The sequence below is a fragment of the Falco peregrinus genome, chromosome 4, assembly GCF_023634155.1.
Source record: "Falco peregrinus isolate bFalPer1 chromosome 4, bFalPer1.pri, whole genome shotgun sequence".
In the NCBI taxonomy this organism is placed as follows: Eukaryota; Metazoa; Chordata; class Aves; order Falconiformes; family Falconidae; genus Falco; species Falco peregrinus.
Genome location: NC_073724.1, coordinates 100,391,042 through 100,417,907, shown reverse-complemented (window position 1 = coordinate 100,417,907; position 26,866 = coordinate 100,391,042). Strand labels below are relative to the sequence as shown.

The window sequence follows — 26,866 nt, the reverse complement described above, 5'->3', positions numbered from 1 at the left end:
TTGCTTTAATAAAAGGTTTATTGGAAATACTTTTCTGCAGACATACATCAGTCAACAATGCTGTTCAAAGCTACAAATTTTCTAAGTTTTCTGAACCTTCTAAAAATACAAGTAAATGACCTTCATTTGTATTCAGTCTGGGAGGGAAACAAACTCCACTGTAATGCGATGCTGTATTTAAACTACCAGAGGACATTAATAGGACCTGAAAATGGTAACACTTCTACAGGAAAAAACCCACGCACCCCTGCTGCTCTGCTGGGAGCCAATTAAACATCCCCCCACAGCATTACTCCTCTCTGCATACCCAGATTAAAACCTCCCCATCTGAAACAATATTTAAGCGATTTGAGTACAGATATGACAGACAAGCGGGCACATGACTTGGCTCGCTGATGGAAAAGATGCTGTTAAAGATCCTGTCACTGAAGCTGCTGAATACTTGACCTCCCAGCGCAATGGGCTGCACTTCAGGGGCAGGAGGAGGGACAGGGGGAGGTTTTCAAGTCAGACGACTCTTCCAACACACACATGCACACACAGTCCCAGAGGGCTTGGCTGCCTCACTGCTTTATATCTGGAGCCCCCTTTTTTTTTTTAAAAAAAAAAAAAAGGGGGGGGGTGTTGAGAAGCAACTTTCAGCAACTTTCTAGTCCATGAGCTCTTGACAACAAGAAGAGCAAGTGCTTGCTTCCCTTTCGTGAATGAAAATATCAACCAGCAGGGCAGAGGGGAGCATATGCACTGCCTGCTAAATTCTGTGTTTTCTAAGAAACCGTGCGGATGTTTTGAAATTGATTAATTTATGCCAAGACAACATCTGGAACATCTTCGCAGGGAAGCCACCCAGTAAGGTAGTCAGAATTTAAAACAATCACGTCTTTCTGTTAATGTTGGCTTTTCCCCTTGGCTTCATCACTCCGTAATTACAAGGGTGCTGACCTCCCGGCTACGCAGTGACAGTTTGGCAATGTATTACTTTTCTTCATCATTAAACTCCTGCATGACTGCCCAGAGCTGGACTTGCCCACATAGAATTTGTCATTTACTCACTTCTATTTCTCTGTAGTAGCTACAGAGACACTGAGGGAGAACAATCCCCTCGTGGCAGACTCCAGGAGAACTTGCCTCACCTTTTCCATGCATAAAGGAAGGCTTTAGAGAAACACCAGCACTCAGCTATTTTACCTTCCGACCACACCACAAATAAGCAGGCCAGAAATCCAAATGAAACAACCCCTAGGCTTCACACTCTATCACAAAAAGACCCAGGTCCCCAGATAAACAATGGCCTATGGAACAGGAACCTGCCCAGGAGCAACACCTAAGAAGTCCCATTAACTCTCCCTGAATGATATTCCCCATCAGGACTGAAATAAATTTCGGTGCTCAATTCCTAAGTGTCCGTGAGGCAAACAGCAGCCCATAAACAATTTAGCAATCTGCCATAAGCCAGGAAACAACCTGCTAGTGCCAAAGGACGCTAAGCAGGGGGGCTTCTGGCAGAGACGCGTTCCCTTTCTCCGAGCCCATGACTCAGCTTGACGCCAGAGAAAGCTCAGCTTCAGGAGGTAACGGAGCTCCGCAGGCACACACACAGCTCTCTGTCTCCCTTCCCAGAGCCGCAGGAAGGAAGCAGAGAAGTAAGCTCCATCACAGCTCCTCAGGGAAGCCCGAGGAATCCCTCCCCTCCCTCCCCTCTGACAGCAGCAGCGGTCTTGGCCAAGCTATTTCGTTCCGCAGTTCTTTCACCCCTCCAGACAGCCCATCCAGGAGCACGTTCCTGGCCAGATAAACCCAGCCAAGCTGTCTGAGCTTCCCGCAGGTCACCGGGAAGCCACCACCTTTGGGATTCGCTTGTGTGGCCAAGCGGCACAGGGCACCTTCTGGTTTCTGTTTGCCAGCAAGGCTCAAAGCCTCCATTAATTTTGCTGCTATGCATGGAAAAGGTATGGAAAAAGTTATTCTCCGTACCCATATGGATATATTGTATTGTCATTTAGCGTACCGACCCGTCCTGTGGCCTTACTCCAGACACACAGCTCTGGTCACAAACACTGAAAGGTAGTAGAGGCTTTCTTTGGTGTCTGGAGGATAACGAAGCTTTCAGGTAAGTGGATCTGAACTCTCACCCCCTCCTGGAGCTATTCAGGTCTAAGAAGTCAGTGTAAGCAAGATTATAAGACTAGGGAACATGAAATGGGAACAGGGCTGGTTTAACTGTGTAATCAAACTGAGGAGACTTGCCCCAGCCCCATATAGAAAAAAGCTCTAAAAAACCAAAACAAAACACATTTAAATCAAAATGTATGGCTTCACCAAATAAAGCACCAAGTCTTTCATGTATGGTACAGAAAGTGGGTAAAAGAGTGTTTCGCTGTTCTAACAGGAGTTGCTTGCAGTCAACCCAGAAAGCTCAGCACCAGGAAGAACTAGCTCCGGGAAGACAGCACCTGTCTGAATGCGCAGCTCACGTCCAAGGCCCGGCCTCAGCAGCACTAGCAGGTCATTTCCAAGGAAGCAGGGGCTGTGCTTCTGAAGGAGCTTGTTTTACCCGTGCTGCTGCTGGCAGAGTCCCACCAGGCATTGTCCATGATAGGAAGACGACCATGCCACCATGCCATGGAACGGGAGCTCCCTGGGGCTGCCTCTCTCAGCATGGCTAGAGATCTGCCCTTCGGAGCAGGATCTGGAACAGAGCTCCTGCACAGAGGGCTTCTGAGGCAGAGTGACATGGCTGCAAACAAGCAACACGCTAAGGAGAAGCATCGCTGCCTGTTCACTCACTCGCCAAGTGACACAGCTGCTCACACAGGGATCACCAGCAGGATGGGAATGGGCCGTGTACAAGTGCAGTCATCAGGTTCATAACCTGCTGACTCTACATCTCTTCTATACCTCTTTATACCGCCTGCAGTGACTATCAGGAGTTACGGCTAGTAACAATACCTGGATTTGAATTCAAAACTCTCCCCATTTGAAAGGCACTTTGGCTGTGCCTCTAACAGCTGCCTGTGGGGCAGCCTCAGGGCTGTGCCCAGGGGACCTTGCAGGTACAAGGTACGGAAGAGGGTCTTGATCTGCTTAGTGCTCAGCATCCTTGAGGAGCTGTGGAGCTGCAATACAGACAAACTCAGGAAGAGATGAGTACAAGGGTCCTTCCACATAGGACAGAACGAGCCCAGCTGTCTGGAGACTGAGGAACATACATGGTCAGTGCTACATTTCAGAAGGAAACTGCTACCCAGATGCATTGGGGTACAGCACAGACACAGCCAAATTCTCCTCCAACCCATCTCACCGTTTAATGTTAGACTCAAAAAGACACAAAGAGCTCTCCCTGCAAACTGGCCGAAGTTTAAGGCATTCATACTGTGCGATGATCCAAAAATTAAGGTAAAATACCCTCAGTGCCTTAAAACTAGGGAGAAATCTGACAAATCCGAATTGCTTCTCAGCAGCGAACACCCACTCAAGGGCTGCTCTGCTTCAAGCTTCAGCTGTGAGGCAGAACAGCAAAAGTAGAGTCCTCAGAGTATTTAAAAAATGCAATTAAGTCATCATTTATAAAACCAAGGAAGAATGTAAATAGGGTATCACTAGCCTGCACTGATGACTAGAGGCAATGCAAAACAGCAGATTTGGTGAGTTAGCCCCAAAGGACAAAATAAGCCTGCAGGACAGGGACAGCGTGAGGACCATAGGCCTCTCCAGCTCGTGGGGCTGTCCACAGAGGACCAAGTGGCACACCAGGTCCCTGCATTTCACTTATTCTGGTTCACCTGAGCTTTTCCTCTTTATTTATGGACACTGACTGTCTCCCGGCAAACACAATCCAGTATATGCTGTAAAAACAATGTGATCTTGGTAACACGAGACTTCTCCGCAGCATCTATTTGCTGGCTGAGGCAGGGGAAGACACTGCACATTTCTGGTGTGCACTAAGAGCCACGTGGTCTAGTGAAGTGCACATCAGTGAGGCTTGACTGTTATCTTAATTTACAGCCCATATAGTTCACGTTAACTCCACACACGCTCTTAGATACGTTAGCTGCTTAGTCTGACTCAGATACTTGTATTGGTTATTCACCATTTCTCCTTGACAAGTTATTACTGACTTCCATTGCTAGCTCCCTACAGCAAGACCTGAAGCCCTGTTAAAGAAAAGAAAATGTCAGCAGACTTCTCAGCAGTGCTCACCTCGGGCTCCAGCTCACCAGCTTTAATTTGCTACTAGGCAATTGTTAAAGGAACAGCTTCTATGCAAAGCAGCAATTATGGCATTACAAAAAGAAGCAACCAGATCCAGGTTTAATTCAGGAAAATCACCACTTCCTCCTGAATATCCAACCCCCCACCCACCCTCACTTTGGTCAGTGCAGAGAGCTGCCCAAGAACCACTTTTCTGCCCAGCGCTAGGCAGTTAAGTCTGGATAATCAAGCAGAAATCTCCCATTCTTTCTGCTCCAATACCCTGTCTAGTTGATAACACTTTCACATAGCGCTTTCAAAGGCTGCTGTTACTGCTACATGCATTTGCGTTAATGAACAAAGAATTCTGTTGATGCAGAGCAGCTGCCATTCTCCTTTTGCTAACACACCGCTGGAATACACCTCATCATTGTTCACCAAGACAAGCAACTCCAACAGTCAGGCTACAGCATATTACAATACATTAATTCCTGTAATGACTCCAAAGAACAAGAAGAATGCCAGGTCTTGACCTGGGTGGGCTCTACAGGATTAACTCTGCTAGAGATTAAGGCCTTACAGTGATGATAAAGTCTGACCCACTAGCCCCCAGTGTCACATACTGTATAGCCCTGTGACAAACCCCATGTGTAATTCCCATTGAGCTGACAACCAACACACATACCTCGATCTAAGCCACCATTCACTCTAGGGAGGGTTTGTGTTTGTGACACACACTGACCTCAATTTACAGAGAGGTCAAAATGATACAGCCCATAGTCTGCACTAATAAAATAAATTACATTAGATGACAGCTGCTCCTCCCCAGCATCTCTCATTATGTTTTGTAAAATTTTGTTGCGCTAAGTTAAGAACAGGAAAGACTCCGGGATTGTTTCTATTCTCCGCTCAACACATTTACTTGCCCTTCTTCATTATCCAGAGGTTTTAAAAAGTTTTGTTCTGTATCCTCATGAAAAGCCTCCAAATTGTTTACATACCAACGTTTAGTGTGTGGCTTAGAGTACAAAGACTAAGCTGATCTCACTTTGTCTCAGTGGGAAGTTAATTTTCCTTGTGTTGTTACAAAAGGAAGGAACGGTTAGCAGTTTTGAGGACAGGCTTACACCACACATTTCCTAAACAGATTTTGTTTCTAAATAAAAGAAAGTGTTTAACAGGTTCGATCAGCATTAAGATTTAAAAGCTCCTGGGATCAGGTTTACCCTCCCCTCATTTATTCTCTGCACTAGTATTTGTGCCTTTAAACAAAATTTGTCTCCCAGAAAACACATACACCCACACTTGGCCCCTTGACATTCATGCCTATGGCAAAATTATTTGCATGTTTCGCTTATTGCATAATTGTCTCATTAGCACTGCAGAAAGAAGGTGATGACTTCTCCCTCTGTGCCATCAGCCTAATCCAAGAGCAATCCTGCCTGGTGCTGCAGGAGCAAAATTTGGTTTTTAACACGGAAGGGGACTGAGCCTCTGAGGTGGCGTTGGGAATTGAACTGTAACACTTGAGTGCTGGCATTTACTTGCAACCCTTAAGGAAGATTAAGCCGGTGGGCCAGGCTGGCATTTTTCTTTTCCTTGATGAACATAAATATTCGTATTGAAATTGCTTTCAGATATCTTTAAATCTATAAAAAGTTCTGGATGATGGTCAATAGGGCAAAAAACAATGCCAACTTTCTAAATGCACAGATGTAGTATATACATTAACTATGAAACCTGGCTAAAACACAGCAGTATTTACTGTATATGATTCAGAAACATGGCTTGGTGACTAAAATTAATAGAACTTGTCTGGAGGACAGCGTAAGCTTTCTAAGAGCTCTTTCAGCTTTAACTTATGCCCCAGTTTTTGGGTTTTTTTTTTCAAAATTCCAATCTATGCAAAAGCACGTCTGTCCCACTGGCACAGTGAGACCGTGGAGCCAGCATTCCTTCCAGGGCTCACAGGTACGAGTGTGTTGGGAAGCCTGGTGATGGATCAGATCTAGAAGAGGGACTGGTTTGACTGAACAAACAAACGGCAGGTCTTCTCTTCACAATGACCAGCTCTGTCTGTGTACATGTGGGTGCACGCATGTGTGTAAACCCTTCCTGACTTCCCTTTGCAAACCTGTCCTACTGGCCAGGGGAATGCTTCTTTAGGGTTACAGTATCAGCCTCCTGTGTGGATGCACATCTTCTTTCTCAACATCTGGCAAAAGCTTGCACCCTTTAAGTTCTCACTGTTTTGTTCTGTTCTTAAAGTGGGAATGGGATCATGGGATCAGGCTGTGTTTGAAGTGCACATCCAAATGCATCACGAAGAGTTACCAGGAGGCACCTATTTGAGTTCATCTTTGTGCACAATGCCATGTACTCAAGACAGCTGCCCTGCTGAGCTCTCTGCCTTCCACATCCTGGCTTTGTAAGCTATTTTATTGGGTTTTAGAAAGCTAAGATAGAGCATTAATAAGTCCTATAAGAGGGCAAGAAACATTCCAAGTAATTCATCGCTATCTTCTGTTACTCTGTCATAGAAAGGCAAATAAGCATTTTTAGCTACAGTGTTGCAATCAAAAATGTTATGCCGAATTGTCTGTTAAAAATTTCCGCCAAATTAGTCAACAGTGAATATTAGGGGGAGTAAGGTCTGCATGCAGCCGTGTGCACTTGGTCTGCGTGTAACAAAACAGGAAATCTCAGCATCCCGTTCCAATTAAGCAAAGGCCGATTTCTCATGGAACATAAATTTTTTACTTCTCTCCCAGAACAACCTTATGCTGATGTTTTAAATAGTGGTAAAACATTGTTTCTAATTTCACACCTCACATAGCACAGTCAAAGGCTTCATAACAACATAAACAAAACTTTAGGCAAAGCTTTGCAACTGAATTCAAACAATGATGTTCCCCCCACAATACGTACTCAAGGTTTGCAGGGAGAATACAGAAACTTGTTGGCTAAGGCCACAGAAATGAGTTCTCTGGTGTTTTGGCTGCTGCTGCCAACCCTAGTCAAGAATGTGTTAACAGTGGATGCATTGATCCAAATCCCATTATTCCCACCACCCATCGAGTAAAGAACCATTTATTCTATTTCTGCTCTCCTTTTGGTTGTATCGTAGGATCGAACAACTTGCGACTGGGAAACAACACCGTGTTCTTCTTGAGAAAATGCATACCCATCTGAAAAAGCAAAGGAAGAAGAAAAAAAAAAAAAAATCAATCACTGGAGTCCAGCTCAAGGGCATAGCCCATTTTTCAGACATTTAGTTTTAGACATCACTAAAAAGTTACATGACAGACCGCAACGATCTTCATGTCTGTGCTACGCTTCTGACATTTACAGCTGTGCACTACATTGCCCAGGTGGCACAGAAAGGATGCCCGCTGCCCGCTCTGTCTGCTGCTCCCCTCCCCAGGCCAGTGTCGGGTTCAGAGTCAATATATCCCTCCAAGTTCATCTGATTAATAAACTACAGATTTGGACACCACGCGTACCCCATAGCGGCACAGCTTCTTGAAAGACTTAGCATACAGGTAGAGATTTGCTTTTTGGCTCGACTCCTCTATAGTCTGCTTGATATCAGCAGTTTCCCTGGAGGAACATGGAAATGTCTAGACCACAACTGGATCTGAGTCACACCTTCCTCTTAACTCCATTCAGGAATTTTTTTTCTACAAGTTTCCAGGTGGCATCTGACAAATCACACAGAGAAACTCTAGATTCTCTTGGCCGGTCACCCGTATTTTGAATAAAGCAGAATTTAACATGTTCTGGAGATCTTGATTTTGCTCAAGTTAATTCTGCTAGCTAGCACGATCCTTACGTCTCCCTAAAAATTACTCTCATGAAATTAGCCAGGTGTCTGATTTCTTTTAAAGTCTTGTGGACAAGGAAGGTGACATTTCTGACAATCTGCAAAACACTGCATTACTATAAAAGTCGCAAAAGCTAATAGGTCACCACAGTGAAACACCAAACAATATCTAAAGCAGACATAACCCTACAGAAAATTCTGAACAGAAAACTATAGCAAGGGACAACAGACTTTGTGACACCAAGGAAAGGTGATTTTCAGGTGTAAAAGGGTAACCAGAAAGGAGAAGGGCTAAGATTAGCATAGTTACAAAACCGGAAAAATGGGAAAGGCACAGGCTATACGGAACCACACAGTGCTGTGTAGTAGGAAAGCAGGCAAGAGTTCACGGATGTGAACGCTGCCTGGGAAAACCCCAAAATTATACCATGGCTAACTCTCCATGGGCAACTCTCCATCTCCCTCGAGCAGCTCTGGAAGCAGGAGCTTGTGAATTCTGAACTCCTGCCCCAGATTCGCTCTTGGCCAACAGACACAGCATCAGACAAGGACAGATGTCCCAATTACTACCCAGAGACCTAGCAAGTGTCTTTCAGGGGTCATCCCTTAACAGGCTCAAGGCATACTCTCCCCCCTCCAGCCCCTGATCAGGTACCGAGGCCAGGTAAGGCTGGAGCACAACACAAGGGACCCTGTGACAGAAAGGCACACGGGGTTGAACACACTCTTAAGGCAGAAGGGATGTGAGGCCCCTCAGCAGCTTGGCGTAGGCTGAACTTGCTCCCCATGGGCCTGAATGCAACTCTGAAGAAGGTCACTGATGCTGGTAGCCAGGAGAAGCCCAGAGATGAATTGTATCCCCCGAGTAAGGACCGTTAAACCTTCACCTTGACAACCAAGCTGGGTCCGTGTGAGCCAAGCACAGATGCCCAAGCACTCCTACATCTTTTCCTCAAGCTGATGCCTGCACAGGGAGGGAGATCACCAATTCCTACATAGCTGTAAGCTGCCTGGAAGAGACTTCTGCAACACCAGGGATGACCACTGTTCAGTTAATGTGGAGAGTCTCCTCTCTCACAGAATGCAGGTACACGTCACTTCTGAAACCACAGGGGCTTTGTTGCAGATGTGAGCTTAAGGCAGAACACACGCTGCCTTAGCAGGAGAGCACACTATCAGCAGGTTAGCTGACCTGAATCACAAGCATGGTAGGAAGTCTTTTCACCAGCAAACGGAGTAGCTTCAAACAGAAATACGTCATCCGGAACTAACTCCAGTCACATCTTCCTCTTGGAGGGATTGCAGGACAGTATGAGATTTCATTTATGTGACCAACCATCCCACCATCCCATTTTATTTTCCTTTAGCAATTCCATGCCAATATACATACAGCTACAGAGGTGCAGGTTATTTTTTCCTGCCTCCAGCTGAAGGTTCACAGAATACATTCACAAAATGCAAACACACAGTCTTTTGGAAAAAAGTATGTGCGTGCTAGATAATTGCAAATTAAATATGCTTTACAAAACAGGCTCTCATTTAAGAAAAGGGTAGATTCACACTTAAATACCTCCAGTGGGTTTGTTCCTTGCTAAGGGCCAGCACACCGTTAGCTTTTTTGGCTAAATTCTCAATGGAGAGTCAACTTGGCCAAAGACCGCAAGCTTAAGCCCTAAACGACTGAAGCCGATGCCCCGTGACCTGGTCTGCATCAAGACTGCTTTGCTGTGTTTACTTACCCGGTAAGATCGGTAAGATCATCCAGCGCAGTGGATTCTTCAACTGTCCTAACTACTGCAAACGCAGCACTGACCCCACACGGGCGTGTGGAGCCCGTCAGCCCCAGTGACCTGCTTGTTCCCAGTGCCAGCACAGGCCAATGAACAGCCAGGCAGCCCAAGCACTTTGAGAAGCCGATGCAAAATGCAACCAAAGAAATACGTTCACCACTCTCACACCAGTAGAAAACACGTTAACATGGCAACAGCTGTCAGGCTAAGATCATAAATGGTTAAGAATACCATACACATAAGGGTATCTATACATCCTTATGTTCTCGATCCATCCTGAAATATCAGCAATGAGGGTTTGGCCATGTACATCATGGGAAAGGCTGCGACCCCACACTTGCACACTGCCCTACTTAATTGAAGCTCAACATTTGGTAGTTTATGTAAAACTTTCCCTGTTGATCTCTATACAGGAAGATGAGTTCATATTACATTTTTTTTATTCACATTAAATTCAAGCTGTTCAGGCAGCTGACCGTGCCTTGCGGAATCAGACCACTGCAAATGCTTCGAGTCCCATCCACACTCCCCAAGCAGCTCTACATTTTCACTATTTTCAGACCCCATCCAAAAACAATGAAAGTTTCCATCTGCCAGTTACTAGGGAACTTTTCGGAAGTTTGAACTTTTTCCCCCAACTCCAGCTTTCAAACCACACCTATGAGCCTGCTGTGGGAACAAGGCCCTCATTGTTCGGCTCTCCTGCGGCAGCCCACAGAAGAAGCACGTTTCTTTGGGGCTTTCTGGGCACAACCCCACTCATGGCTGCCACAGAAGGAAGGACCTTTGTCCTTGGAGACTTCCCATTAATGGAGGAAAGGCACACTTCTCAATATCTGTCAGTGGGCTCCCTGGTTAACAGGGGATTCTTATTTTCATCAAATCTAAGGTTTCACTCGTACCAGATATTATCAGGCAACCTACTGAATTTTAAAAGCATCCTGTTGGTTTTTTTTTTTTAAAGCTTTGCTATTCTATTAGTAGATCAGAATCTAGTCTTCTGTTAGGTTTCTAAATTAACACACTTTTTCTGTTCACTGCAATGACTATTCTGGTCTGTCCAATGCTGAATTAGAGAAGATGTCTCCATGCCTGTCTCTTGAACACAGACAGTAACACTGTGCAAGCTCAGCAGCCCACTCACATGCAACAGCTTCCAAGACCAGAAAGGGTCCCGAATGCTCCTTTTACTCCAGAAAATCTGCTCATGGAAGGACTGCATACAGTTTTAGTCACTTGAGGGATTTATTTTAGAGACCTCCTACTCCTTGCATACCTCTGTTACAGCTGAACTGTCTGTCCCAGGTTTTGTTTAACCCAACTAGCAAGGTGGCAGCTCTTACCGGAAGCCTGTCAGAAACCTTGCCTCCTGCAGTACTTCACTATTTCATACATGCAGTGTTATTACGGCTTAGTGTAGTCCAAAGTATAAAATGCATTTTACCATCATGTTGTTCACCTTTGCAGAAAGATGCCCAGATTCAAATCCACTAAAATTAAGCTTTAGGGTTTGGGGGGGATGGGAGAGTTGTGGGGTGGTTTGGGTTTTTTTTGGGGAAAAAAAAATATCTCTTTTTAGAAATGTTGCTTCTTAGATACCAAAAATCTCTCTGACTTAAAAATCAAAGTTAGGGCATCACTTGGCCAACCAGATTCTCTCTCAGGCCAAACATCTGGTTCTGCACAGCTTTGCAGAAGATTTGATATGATGTCGCAGTTCATATTTACCAATTAAACAGTAAATATTAACTCAGCTTTGACTTCTCCAGCAACCCTCTTCCACTTATCCTGGGAAAGTGAGAGCTGCTTTAAATCTTTAACATTTTGATTAATCCTTACAGAAATAATTCATTTCTCTGGTGATAAACTATGCCTGTGTTTTCTAAAGGACCCACGAGGAATTCCTGACAAATGGTCCCATCTCTTTTGTCCCAGATACTAACCTACTCATATTTGCATGTAGAAAACGGAGCCAGATGCCACAGCGTCAATTCTAAACTAATTATTCCTTTTCCTTAAGTTGATTTTAAAAGATTGCAACACAAAAAATACAGAATGTATACTGTATTTCAAACACAGGCAAGATAAGAGGAAAGAGTTTAAAAAGCATCTCCTGTAACTACCCTGTTGTTTTTCAAATCAAAATGCATCAGCAGAAAAGTGAAAGGAAGAAGGTGTCTGCTAGTGGAGAATAAATGGTGGGATTAGAGCCCTCAGCATGAACACGTTATTATTATTTATCATTTCCCAGCCCCCATACTGTGAAACAAACCTCAGATGACAGGTGCTTTTTCTCAATTGATTAATAAGGTGCACACCATACACTCTGTGTTCAGATTTACTCTGTGCAATCACCATGTTCTGTCAATGGAAGAGGGATTTTCTTTGCTAGCATAGGAAATCTGGGCCAAGTGCAGTAATCCTCATTCAGGCATGCCTCTCCACATTTCAGAGGGAGTTTTGCCAGAGCAGTGCTTAATGAGAGTGGGATTCAGCTCTATTTTTAAGAGCATGCTGAGACAAATGACAACTAAACACTGTCAGGAGGTATTCTGAATTACAGGAGGGAAACTGCACTAGAGGGACGTTATGGGACTTTCCTTACAGACAGGCCTGAGGGTGCCTGAGCAAGTGGGGAGCATCATCCTTCTCATCTTACTGCTGAGGCTCTGGCGCACAGGTGACAGGTCAGTCATGCAGGAGGAAAAGAAAGGTCAACAACCATCTTTTCTATCTACAGAGCTTGTCTAAAGGAGATGCTACTGTGGCAGGAAAAAAAAAAAAGACACACATGAACTTGGATGGAAACCTGGAGAAAGCTCACCTGGAGAAAACCTCATTGCCAGCAAACCCTCTGAGAGGGAGAGCTTTTGGGAGTCATTATTGCTCCTCCCTCGAGTGCGAGCCCCACAGCACACTAAAGGGAAGGGTCCAAAGACACCTCTGAGAGCAGCCTGGTGGCATTTCCCGCTTACTCTTAAGAGGCTTCAAAAAGCAGATGGCAACAGGCAAATTCAGATCTCACTGGGCACCTTCACCAGGAGCTACATCAAACCCAGAGGCCATCATCATCACTGCTGCCTACAAGATTACACTGAAATAGTTTTATGTTAGCACATGGGCTTGACAACCATCTACAACTCTTCCACTTAAGTCTCAAGACATTACCACCCAACCTTTTTTTTCCCACCACCCACCACGAAGTTTTCAGAAAGCTTCCCAGAAGTTGTACTGGTAGGAAGGAACGACATGATCTCTGACAGTACAGCGAGTAGATAGATTCCTTTCATGTTTTTGACAGCTCTGTATGATTCAGGAACACAAAAACAAAGCCAGAGCAAGAAAAACCAGCCATGAAGGTCTTACACACTTTTAACACCGAGCCAGTTTCATTTAAGAAATGAACCCTGGCTGGCCCTCCAGTATGGCACTGGCTGTGTGGCTCTGCCACCAACCCTGGGGACTGGATCCACCAGAGCCTGGTGCTTCACGGGAGCACCCCAGCCATGCATCCTGCCTGACGGACTTGTGCTGTGCCAATGCTTTTGGAGGCAGGCTGGCTCCATCAGAGAACTAAGGAAACACAATTTCTTAAGCTTCTGCCTTTCATATGGGGCTATTCAGACCTACCTTGGTTGTCTTTTTCCTCCCACCACAGACCACTAGTAGTAGCCCGACACCCCACTATGAAATTTTCCTCCTTTCCATGTGATTGGAAACAAAGCTATTTAGGCACTGTTTATCCTCCAAAAAAATGGAAACAGTTGTTGTCAAAAATAAACTGACTCTCAAAAGTGTACTACAGTTGTTGTCAAAAATAAACTGACTCTCAAAAGTGTACTGCATCTTTATAATCTGTGCTAGGAAATTTTTCTTTCTTGTTGGGACTCATTTGGTTAAGCTTTTGTCAGCTCTAACTAAAAAAACTGTTTTCCTGCTTTATATGCAAGTGTCAGATTCTGAATTGAAGTCACACCAGCAGTTTTTGGAAGAAGTGGCCTTCACAGGCTGGGAACTTGGAGCCCTGATGGAAACATACAAACAGTTCAAGATTTCAAACACAGCGCTTGCAGCGTGATTTAAGGTCTTGGCCCAGCACATCAAGGCTACTGCCCTATTCATCAACTCTTTGCTTTGAAGACTTCTAGCATTTAGTAAACAGTTGTAGACTTTAGGGTTGTGAAAACCACGCATATGTTCCCTAGATTTCACATGGCTTTGTGCATATAGCAGCTATGCAATATTGGAAAATAACACTTGACAAGAGATGACAAGTTTTAAGAGTCATGGATATGCCATAAAAAGCGTTTTTCAATCCTAACAGCTTCACAATCAAAATTTATGTTCATGTCTTGACTCATTTAGCACTTAATCATTTGCATTTATAGGGAAGCTGGCTATGCACATTAGGGCTTATTTTGATCTCATTTTTCTTTCTCAATCACTATTCACCTATTAACAACGTGATGATGTGTTTTATCAGACTAAAAGCATATATGAAGTCTGACTAGTTACCACTGGTGTATCTCCTTTCTGCACTGTGGTAAGTCTCCACAGCAGACTACTGTGACATTTTTTAACGCATTTTATGGATTTCTTCTGCCAATCATTGCCTTTGGAATCTCCTCAAAGAGCATGTTCGCATGCCCAAAGCCGTGCTGCCACCAGCATCCCTGGCTCCTTGATACAAAGGATTATGTCCTGGCAGGAGCACATGGTCCACGGAGCTGCTCTGGGCACTGGCCTCTTTTCCCAGGAGCAATGGGATTGAGCGCTAAAGGCCCCACATCTATCACTTGACAGTGATGGCCTTGCAACAGCTCTGTGAAGGATGAAGACTAGCAGATCCGTCACTGTCCCACTCCTAGTTAAATTCCCCATGGAAAATAGGAATGCCTCAGGCATTTGGGTTCTCAAATCCCAGTCCTGCTTCCGTGGCCCAAACCACAACAGCTCTGCTACAGAAGATGACACAGCCAGCAATGAGATTTGACTTCCCTGGGATTCCTAAACACTCAGGTATCACTTCTCTCTGCAACAGCAACACAAACCCCAAATCCTGAGTGCCTGTCCCTTGCCGTGTGTGCAGCAATACTGCATGCTGGGGGGCTATTTTCTTTAGCAAAATGAGCATATTTTGACTACCAGTTTAAACACAAGAGAGACTGCATTTTACCACTAGAAAGGGTTGACTGGAGTCCCTAGTCCCTTGAGACAGCAAGGTCCTTCAGTGTATCTGGCCTACAGAGCTTCCACAACATAAAAAATAATCTAACATTGACAAAAGACATCAGGTCCAGCAGATAAAGGCTTATCACATGTTCCTCTAGGAAGATGAATAAATGGAAAACCTCTGCATCAACAAGAAATGCAATTTATTCCAAATAGCAGCAGTAGTGAGGTGTGATGTTGCTCTTCTTCTCCCAGCAGAGGACAAAGAGGGAGAGGAGAGAAGCAGCTCTGCATGCCATGGCTTTCCTCATCAGAAACACACAGAACCCCTAAGTGGCATCCCTGAAACATCACTGTTATCAGCTAACTGCAGGTAATATAACTTTTCATAAAGAAACTGTTTCTATTTAAGCCAGGCTCTATCACAACATTTATTTTATCCTGCAATGTTTTTGATTTTACAGTATTCTTGAGACTATCAGGATTTTACATTTAGAGAAACTGCATATAGGGATTTTGTCATTTAGACCTGTTGATTGGATCCTAGGGAATTATCCACATTTGAGCTCCACTTGCCTAGGGCCAAATACACTAATTCCACTTCCAAATTTATGTGTCTTGCTTGGCAGCTCAGCCTCTACACTAGATTATCTCTACCTACAATTTAATTAAAAAATAATCACCCTTTGCTTCACTCATCTGGGACTGACTGCTGTGAAACCCACATGCGTACGTGATCCACTACTTACGTGATACACTTTGCTGGACAGAATGAGCACGGAAAAGGCTCGGAGGAGTTTTCCTGCCAAGCCTTTTTAACAAATGATCACGTTCGTTCACGCTGAGGGAGAGAAAAAAAAAACAACACCCAACAGTGAGTAACCAGATAACTTCAAGGTAAAAGTCAATTGTATTTAAAATACTTGGCAGCTGTGACTTCGTCAGTATTTAAGATGGTTGTAGCATGAATAAGTTTTCTCTTTCTTTATCAAGAGAACTCTCTAATAATGGAAACTCCTCCTTTCTAAGGCCACTTTGTGTAAGTCTACTTTTTGTTAATCCATCTCTAATATTAACCTCATGACTTCTGAATGGCCAATGCCTAGAAATTACTACAAACCATATCAGAAGCCTGATTTCAAGTGATACAGAACATTAAAAAGGAGATTTCTCTGTAGTACTATGTACATGAATCATGGCACCCACAAACTGCCTTAGAGAGAAGGAGCAAAGCGTTGTGGCTTAGCACATGGTAAAAGGCTTTATCACACCTGCAAAACGGCCGGGAGCAACTGAAGGTGGGACCCATAGTTAATTCTGTCTTTTAGAGAACACCCTTATTTTCACCTCCCGTACTGGAAAGAAAACCTTCTATCCAGGTTTTGATTAAAAACTCCTTTGGTTTACACAGTTCCTGTCAAAGGCCTCAAAAAATTATCACTGAACTTACAGGAAGTGAAAATACAACCTTAAGGGGAAAAATACAGTATGCTTACAATAGATTAAACATACGTACACAAATCATTACAAACATTCTCTGCTGATTTTTATTAAAAACACAACTCATTTCATCAAGAACTTTATGGTCAGAATTAACAAATGATGGCTAAGATCCTGGCCTTTCAAAGCACATAATTACATATACAAGTCCCACTAAGTTCAATGGGGTTTAAAAATAATGTAGGTGTCCAAATCTCACTGCACTGGAGCCTCAAATAACTTATACATCAGATTATTTTGAAAAATACAGTGAAGTCTATTTTAGTTCAAAGTTCCTCTGTGATAGGGTTGATTTTTACCATTTCACCCTCATTCCTAACACTGAGATGAAGCCAGGGCACAGGACAGATCTGTTTGCTAGTGCAGCTCCTTGCAGTGTCTTTACCCGATTTGTACTACATCTACACTGTGTTTCCATTTTCACAGTCTGTTTGTTCCTTCCCATCTTTATTCACCAGCAGTAATTCCACTGGTTACGCTGCAAACATGGATACACATCTGAATGCCAACATTGATATCTTTTTTGGATTAGATTACAAATTCACATACATTTGGTATATGGAATGGAAATCCCAGCAAGCACAGCTGCTGCTGTCAACAAGCTTACAACAGCTTCAAACAAACAACTCCCTTTCACTGAAGCAGTTTGCCAACTTCAAACAAGAAAGTAACCAAAGACTCTCTGAGATACCTATAATGTGTAATCCAGCCATGCAGGCTTGTATTACACTTAATAGTCCATTAGGGTAATATCCAGACTCAGTCCTCTGTGTAGTGCATAATGAGCTGTCCACAAAAGAAAGGGAGGAATCTTCCTCTTTTTCCTATGGTCTCTAAGCTCAGAACTAAAACCCTGTACGGCCTATGGATCCCTCCTCAAAAACTTGACAAACCGTCAGCATTTTCAGACACTTGGTCTCTTTCCCTTCTTCCCTTGGCACCACAGAATCACACCTGCAACAGATACACCAGGTTGCTTTCCTTGCCTGCAGTCATTGAATGAGTATTCCCTCCATATGAAACAGAAGTTGATAACAGATTTGGAAGCAAAACTATAGGTACCAATTGGGAGTGAGAGCGTCAAACAACCTTTAAGAGCTCTCGATTCATGAGATCTGCATGCATTAAAAGAAGAAAGGATCACAGGTTTCCACTAAAACCAGGGTTACAGCATGGAGGCTTCTAAAAACCTTCAAAGATCCAACTAGTTAAAAAACCGAAGACCAGCTGACTGTAAGAAAATCAAGTACATACACAAAGAAATCTCTAACTGCTCAAAACAGGCAGCATAACGGAAAGCATGTACTACGAAGAATCACCAGGTAAGGGTATGGCAGGAACAAAGCAAGAGATGACATTTCTCTAACCTTTAACAGGCTTACAAAGTTGTCAGCCTGCAGAATCAAGCATTGCCAGTGCATGTGCAAACTATCAATGCTGCACTGCGCAACCTCCCCCGGACCACGGAGGACTGCTAGGTAACTTGTAAGTCCACTGACCAGTAAGTGCAGTGAAACACTGAATCTACCGCTGTCCTGTGAATGACAGAAGTGGAAGACTTGTTCATCTTCTGCAGGTGAAGAACATAAATGTAGAGTCTTTCCCATCTCAGCAGGAGAACTGGAGGGTGGTTTTGGATAGACAGCTTAAAAAGGAATCTTAATCTGATCAAAAAATATTTGTTCTAAGCAACATCTGCTGTAAAATTCTTACACTAATAAAGGAATTAACCGCGTGTCATGGTTTAACTCTGGCCGCCAACCAAGCACCACAGCAGCAAAAGGCATGAGGACCAAATTCTTCATCTGCCTATCTACCACACCGCAACAGAAGTGCAGGATGGCATCTGCTACAGGCCAATAATGGTGAGCTCCTCGGGCTTCTACATGTAACATGTGGAGGAAAGTGCTGTCAAGGGACTTCGAAACAGAAGTGATGCATTGCAGCTCCAAGGAAACCAAAGCTAGACTATCTTTGATATCACTAATTATAATCAGCTATTTCAAAACTGAAGTCACACCTGACTTTCTTATTTGGGTAATTGTATTAGATCGTACCTGTGCAGAAAAAGAAAAACTCACAGAAGAATTAGATCATTTGTGGTTTAAGTGAAAGGGATGACTAAATCGGCTGCAAGTCACCACCGGTCAAGTACTATAAAATGAGCTCTTAATCCATAGAGGTAAATGTAACACAGCTCTTCTGAAATGGATGAGCGATTTATTAACAGATATTAGACCACCCAATACAAGCCCTGAAAGGAAAGTGAAGTTAAGTGGGTTTCTTAACTGAAGTATTTGCACTGATAATGAGTCCCTGCTCTCCAACAAAGTTTTGGTCTGCTACCAACAGATAACAAAGAGAAGACTTCTCAGTCTCCCTCACACTTTGATGCAAAACAAAGGATGACATCAGACCCCGAGGCACCAGGTTAAGCCTTCCTCACAGAAACATTGCTTGTAAATCAACCCTAAGTATTAGCCGTGATTTTAAGTGTTAATTCTGCTTTCCAGTCACTCAGAGCCAGTGCTTAAGTCCTCCCACGGGACATAAGGATGTGCATCTTAAGATGCACTGAAGCAAAAGAATAAGAGAACATGAGATTGTACTCTTGAGTATTGGATATAGTTATGTTCATACTCGGGACCTCAAAAATGGTGTTAAAATGGAAGAAATCACAAACTCAGACATCTTTATGGGAATCAGTGACGTGGAAAGTGACAGTGAAATATGCTTAAGTTGGTTAGTTCGTGACCTCAGAAGGGGTGAGGGAGAGACACCATCTATCTGTAATTATATGAAGGACAAAGGACAGGCGAAACTCTTTGAACTAAACAAAACAAATCAGAGATTAGAACAAAAACTATTTTAAAACGTCCCAATTCTGAGGGTTACTACAAAAATAATTTACCAAGTCATTATTACTCAAGTCATCTAAAACCAGATTCATTACTATCGATAATGAAAAATACCTTGGGCCAGAAATACCTTTGCAATGGCTTCCTCTGAGGGTCAAGATGATTTCTGTCTGCCTGGAAGTCTGTGCTAACAACATTTCATGAATTAAGTGAATGACAAATCAAAAGGTAAACTAAAGGCAACATGTTATTTAATAAGAATATTTTCCATTCCACAAATAAAATGACTCTTCCATTTTCATATTGGAATTGCTCTAAGGTGTCAACAGAGACCTTAATTTTATTTTTCTGTGTTCTCTTCTCATCCTTTACAAAAACAAACAGCCCTTAAATCTAGGCAACAAGCATCTGGCTTTACACATTCAAATGAGGTGCATCAAAACAAACAGAATAATTCAAAGCTGACCACAAGGTCCCGCTGTCTCATTTGCTCAAGTAATTAAAAAAAGATGAGCTTCGCCACCAATTAATCTACTGAGCACTAATTAGCGTTAATGAGGATTTGCCGAACTTGGTATAGCTTGACCCAGAACGTCCTCCGGAGTCCACTAATTGGCTGGTGGCAAAAGCAGGGCTCACAAAAAAGGAAAGGTTAAAGTGGATGCAGGTGTCTCTTAAAATTGGATCTTCCCTGAGAAAACACACACATATCCCAGTTAAAAAAAAAATTCAGCCCCCTCCCCCTTCTCTCACAAGAGCTGAACTCTTAAGAAATGCGTTTGTGTGTTGTTACGAGTTACTAGAGGAGACAGAGCGCACTGGCGCTCCAAATGGGCAAAGACACTTAGTTACCATTGGGTTTAACTCCCTGCCCTTCTGGATTATTCAGAATTCAGTCAGATACACACATATACAATGATTTGGTTTTCTGTTTTTCTAGTTTCTAGAAGGAAGAACTGAGGTAACCAGTGAAGCCTTACCAGGCTTGCTAAAGATGACACAAATAAAACACAACAGCACATATCCCAGCTGCTATCCCTCTGCCTTAAAAAATCCAAAGAACCTGTGGCAGAAGCATGGCTCTTCACTGCAAGATACCCAGTGTCCATGGGTAAGCCCAGAGGGCAAGCACAGTATGTACGTCCATAGGTAAGCAAGCATGCAGCTGTTTTTCCTGTCATCTGAACAGCTATGAACCCCCACGCCCTACTGCCCACAGGTGCACTGTCACCGTCATCCTATTGTCCAGGGCTGCCACAGCATTTAGCAGCAGGTAAATTATTGCACAGCTTAGTTTAAAAAAAAACTCTCCAAAGTACAGGCTGAAATTCTGCCCTTAACTCCTAAACTTCCCTCATTGCCCAGATGCATTTTCAAATGGAGCAGCAGACAAACCCTTGTTCAGCCTCTTTCCTTCTACTGTCACACACTCTGTTAAACATGTTGCTGCCTGAGAAGCCCTGGCTGGCCTGCATTCCTCTCCTGTTGGAAGAAACAACTTGCAACGTGTTGTTCTCACGCTGCGACAGCATAGAGGGAGGGAGGGAGGGGAGAAGAAAATGTTGTTTGCAAAATATATAGTGTGGCTAAAACACAAGGTAAAAGACCAGGAAGTTTCTGTCCCTGTCATCTTTAGCTGTGGATTAGGTTTTGAGTGGAGAAGATACTCTTCCCTCCCTTTTTAAAATTTAGAATAAACACCTAATAATGGATTTCTTCCATACATTCAAACAGTAACTTACACTGAATTTTGCTGTTTCTTTGTTGACATGTTTCTGTCACCAAAAGTTACATCAACATAAAATATGAAGAGCAAAAAAAATGGTCTGAAACAGACTTCTCCAGCTTTGAACAATCCTGATCACCAAACTGTTTACAAGCAGATTGTTGTTTTTCCTTTCAGTCTCTTGATTCTCAAACTTCATTACATTTCTTCGAAAGAAGAACCAGAGGTTCAAGCACTGCAACTTCTCCCCAAGCATGACCTGGCAGCGGGGACTCGTGGATCCCTCTGCAGCTGCTAGAACACGCCAAGTATTCCTGAGGTTTATTCACAAGTTCCACCTGTCACCTTCCATGCAGCAGAATGCTGCTTAAAGACTTACAGCATCAGTCATGGCCCTGCTGGACAAAGAGCAAGTACTGTAACCCAGGCAGCGTCTGTGACCACAGCTTTGTAACTGGCCGGAGGAGACCTATTTTTCTTCCTCAGATGCTCCCTGTTGGCAGAGTCCACTCCCCCAGCACAGCCACAGGCTTCAGTTCAACTTGTTTTTTAGTTTGGACTCAAGTGCATTACCTGAATTCACATAAGGGAGTTGTTAAAGAGTTATGCAGTGGGCAGAGAGATGACAACTAACATGGACTCTGTGTAAGGAAAATGTAAACCCGTCGTTCTTACAGACCAGGAATTAAAAATTAGAGCATGCAAATAATCTCAAACGCAATTCACACTAATGTTGGGGGTTCAGCAAAACTCTGAATACTCAAATACCCCAACCAACCTAGGGCTGTGGAAGAAACGCTTGACTGGCTGAGTGACCAAATGCACCCCCATCCTCCCTTTGAACTTTGGAGACGTAACAGTGAGGAATCACCCTCCTACAGAACAGCAGAAGTAGCAGCTACAGGCTTCTGCTGGTTTTTCTCTTCCGATCCACAAAGGGGAAATGTTATTTTTGGTTATCTAGCATTGGATTGCAGGAATGTTTTACTATGAGGTCAGAGTAGGAGGTCTTTTTAATTTAAAAGGCAAACAGGCACTACTGATAATGAAGCTACAGTATAATCAAAGGAAATCTCTGGGGCATTTCACAAAGAAGTGTCTGAGGCATATAAACAGTAAAACAAAAATCAGCATTTTCTTTGCAGAGTCAGCATCAACACACACTGCTCTTTAATTACTCAGGATCCAACTGAAATAAAGAGGCATCCAAATCCATGCTCCTTTCACATTCTTCTGTAAATACTCGGCAAGCTGTCAACAAAAATCCAGACCATGGCTAGAAGACCAAAGGGTCACCAGGCACAAACCACAGGGAAATGAAGACAGAAGCATGGCCTGTGCCACTCACAGGCTGAGAGGCACAAGAAGCTACCCATCAGAGGTAACACCTGCACCAAGACAGCCAGGCTTTAGGGAGCACCGAGTCCTTGCTGAGGGTTCAGCAATAGCCAGCTTTCCAGGGAAGCTCGAGGCCTTATGCCCTGCCATGGTGTAACATCTCCAGACCTTGTTAATGCAGCAGCTCCCCTTCAGCTGCTTCCCAACCACATGTCACAGCAACAGAAGGGAAACTCCCTTTCCCTAGATAGGAGGCAATTATTTAAGGAACTTCCCTTCTTTGTGAGTTATATTTGACATTATCCAGCCAAATGCTTGCCCATTAAGCATCAAATATATCTGGATGCGTGGCCCTGCAAGACTGGCCTGGAGCGTGCTTAAAGCAGCTATGTGGTGGCAAGCTCTCCAGGCCAGCAACACACAGCACCCAGCGCAGCACATTGACAGCTGCAGGCTGTTTATCCTGCCTGGACGTGAAAAGGTTAAGTGCCACACAACTTCAGCAGCGACTCCTCGAATGTCCTTTGTGGTGACTGACGGCTAAAGGAGCTCCCACCTTTGCCAGTCAGTCGGTTGGAGAACCTGACAGTGCTCCCCACACCACCCCACTTCCTTCAGCTCATTTATCACATCGACCCACAAACAGCTGAGCTGATCCAACCGAGGAGACAGGGTATGGAGATGGAGATGGGCTCATGCGACCACGGCTGGTAAGGAACAGTCAGGGAAACTCTGAAGCCAGCCCTGCAACCACACCAACAAAACCCCACAGACACAGGACCCTTGCCAATGCCCTGGAGCAACACTATTGTTACAGCTTGTGATTTGGCCTGGTGGCATGCTACTTCACCAAAGCAGCAGCTTTCCTTCCCCATTACATCTCAGAGGTTTGAACGCAGGACCCCAGCATGTCAGGTGCAGGCACGTCTACCCGTGTTGGCACATCACCTTGTACCAGTGACAGAACCACCCTGCAACAGCGGGCAGGGGTCAAGGCACACCACAGGCTTCAGCCAGCCCCCCACATGCAGCACCCGCACTGCACGTCGAGTTCTAGGACCAAATTCTCCACTTGAAGCCCACAAAATCCTCTTCTTCATGTTGATCCTTGAAGTTGTACAGCTAAAAGCAGGACCAAGCTTTTCCTTCTGGTGACAAGCAAGGACGATTTACATTTGGACAATTTACATTTCCTTTTGTCATTAACGATGTCCTAAGGTAGAAAGGCCAAACAGATCCCTCCTTTGACTCTTAAAATCACTTGGACAAGCCGTTCTAGCCTTCATTTTTGAGGCTGTTATTCCTAAACTTATTTCCAAGACTACTTCTTTGAACAGAAATATATTGGGTTTGCATGGCAAGATTTTTGGGGGGGGGGGGGGGTGCTACAGGGGTGGCTTCTGTGAGAAGTTGCTAGAAGCTTCCCCTACATCCAACAGAGCCAATGCCAGCTGGCTCTGAGACAGAAAGGGAGTGACAGAGCCATTTTGGTGGGCACCTGGCATCCAGCCAGGGTCAGCCCACCACAAGGCAACAGTACTGCCAAGCACCTTTTAAAAGTTACCTAAATAAAGCAGACACTAAACATCACGTACCTCTCTGAAAAGCAACAACCCCAAGACAATAACAAGATCTCTCTCTGCTTAGAGTGTCCTCAATTTCTAAGCACTGCAAACATTAAGCATGTAGCACATGTTTATGCATTTCATTACGAGGGCAGGGGGTATGTGGGGGTGTCACTGTCAGCTGTCCCCAAGCCAACTAAACACAAATTTTGAAGCTGCCCAGTTTTGCCTTCAGCCTTTCCAAAATGCAGGAATTGACTCAATTTAAATGTCTGAGGAGCAGAAAAGGCTAAGTGTGGCTTGCTGCTTTTCAGCTATCCTCCTTTTGGTATCAGTGCTGTTTACTTCTTGTCCCTAAGTGCCTCACTTTGCACTTACTCTAGTGGGTGCTTGGTCATATCCTCTATAGATAAGGTGACAATACAGTTGCAATTATAAACATTCTTTGCCTACTCACTCATTTTTTTCAGAAGTAGTCACCTTGGAAACTGAAGTTTTCCATGCTTGGTCTCTATGTAAAGGTGGGGGTTTTGTTTATTTGTCTGTGTTTGGTTTTGGTGGCTTTTTTTTTTTTAATCCGAACTTTTTGGTTTTAAAAAAGCCTACTTAGATACTTTAACCAAAGTTAAAACGACTGCTGTGTTCAAAAACTCTAAACTTTTCCTATCAGTTTTTTCCTTTCTTTAGAGAATAAAAAGCTGAAGAACAGCTCAAGGCAACGAGGAAAACTGATGAACTTTGAAAGCCTCTGGATACAACTGAAGCGCAAAGCCCAGGACATTTGGTTAATCTGCAGAAAACCAAATTGCTTTTCTTTAAGCTTTTAAGTAGTTTGTAATTGTCCACTAAATACTTCACATGTAGTACAAGGTCTGTTTTCTTGTCCTTGCTACCCGTAACTTAACTCTTTGCCACGAATCAGAGGCGTGAACACAGGCTGTCCTGCCTCCCTGCCAGAGGGGTTAGCCGGTGGAAGAGCTGAGGCCAACTGCTGAAGCCATTAGGCTGGAATAGTTGTTATGGAGCAGTTCTCCTGCTGTGCAGCCTGGAGGGAAGATTTCTTCTTCTCTCCCCCCTGGAGTTCCCCAGTGCCCAACCCAGTAACTCAGGATTAGGCATCAGAGAGATTGGCCCCTTAATCAGTTTTAACTCTTGTCTTGTTATGTTCTCTTTTTTTCTAATCTTTCCTTTCAATTTACAGCTTCATTTTGGCCTTTATGCTGATACTGTACCTCTGTCAACTTTGACTTCACTAGTAGATTTGATCACAGCTCTAAATCCTTCTCCAGGTCACCAGGTTTTAACCCTATTTGTGCACTGGATACCCCTCAAGATTATGTGATAGGCACATTCAGGATGCGAAATAAACAATTGCACTACAGAAAGGGCATGTCAGCTCCCACTGGTTTGCCCTAGCAGCTGGGCACTTGGGTCCAAAACCAACCTGGAGAGTTTTTTGATTTAAAGTAAGCTGTGCAATGGTTTAAATCCCTCTTCATCCCTCTGGCTGGCTTCTGAAACCCTCTCTGCCCTCTGCTCCTTCCCAATTCTGCCCTACAGCCTGCCCACTGCTCAACCTGGAGCAGAATCAAACCTAATGACTTCAACTGCCGCACACACAGGGGTTAGAAATGCCGGAAATTAACAGTACATATTAAAATGAGGAAATAAAGTCATGATTCCTTACTGATATAGGACAGGAGGGAGGGAGAAAGAGACAAGAGTAAAATAAAACAAAATTACGCATTTTCCACCTACTGTACATGAATGTTTACCATATGGAATCAAAGAATTAAAAAAAAACCCATTGATATAATTTTATGTGCTTTTTGCTAGTAAAAGGAGTCTAATATCTTTTTACTAGAAGAGCTGCAAGGAAAAAATCGTAAATATGCCAGTCACTTTGTTGTGTACACTGGTGGAGAAATCTCGCCTTTGCTTCCCAGAAATGGTGTCAAGAACATCTGGAAAAATTGATAAAAAGACTCTGAAACCTCAAAACCCAAAATACACCTCTCCCCTTTTTCAACCGCATTTTACGCTCAGCTGCACTGGATGGGCCACGTTCACATCACAGTCATGCGTATCCTGAGTAAATACACTGAAGTCAACACATTCATGGAACAAGAATTTGGCTCCAAACACCCAATGTCATTTAACCAGTTGAAAACACAAGTCTGAGTTTGTTTCAAGTAAGATTCATTGTACCTGCTGATGTGAAGGGGCCGTACCGGCACGGTCTCCCTATTCAAGCAGATGTAATTTGAAATGCATCAATAAAGAGACAAAGTGCTTTGAAATATAATGAGCCCAAGCCTCATTCCTCTTGATCTTAATGAAAAAGCTTGCCTCTTCCTTCAGGAACCATGAGATCAGGTCCTCAGCTCATTCATGGGTTTGTTAAAAGTTAAGTCTTTTTATCATTTCTGCTGCTGCCGGCACGAGGCTAAGGGCTCTGCTGCTCTTGGCGCCGAGCACAGCCACAAGCCTGAGTCAGGATTCCCACATTCTCTTCTTGCTCTTCCCCAGGGACCTGTGGAGTGGGCAAGTCTCCACGGGCACCTGTGTCAGCTCACTGATCGCCCATCGGGTCATGCAGCTATTGAAATGAGATAGGCATCTGCCCTCACCCACCAAATAAAACCGAGGCTAAGATAAATAAGACAGCTTGCTCTCAGGGTGAGAGCTGGTCATGCCCATTTCACTAAAGCAACAGAGTTAGATTTGGTGAGAAGCACTTAAATGAAAGAGAATCTCCACCAGCCCGTCTCCTTGTGGAAGGCAGACAGCGGAGAGACTGTAGAGAACTGCTGTTTTAGATACACTGAAAAACAGTGTTTGTTTTGTGAAGTGGAGGTCAAAGAAAGAGGTGGCTAGCTATCGTCAGTGGGTGCCTGAAAGCA

The 26,866-nt window shown here is 43.9% G+C and overlaps 1 protein-coding gene across 4 annotated transcripts in view; it reads right to left on the bottom strand.

Moving 5' to 3' along the window:
• ATP8A2 (ATPase phospholipid transporting 8A2) overlaps positions 1–26,866 on the bottom strand; it is a 349,978-nt gene continuing 323,112 nt past the window's right edge. For all 4 annotated transcript variants that reach the window (XM_055802562.1, XM_055802564.1, XM_055802565.1 and 1 more), the window contains 2 exons: positions 15,726–15,817; positions 1–7,379 (listed from right to left, as the gene is read on the bottom strand). In XM_055802562.1, the coding sequence (XP_055658537.1) occupies positions 7,282–7,379; positions 15,726–15,817 (190 nt within the window). In that variant the 3' untranslated portion in view covers positions 1–7,281. The remainder of the gene's footprint in view (positions 7,380–15,725; positions 15,818–26,866) is intronic.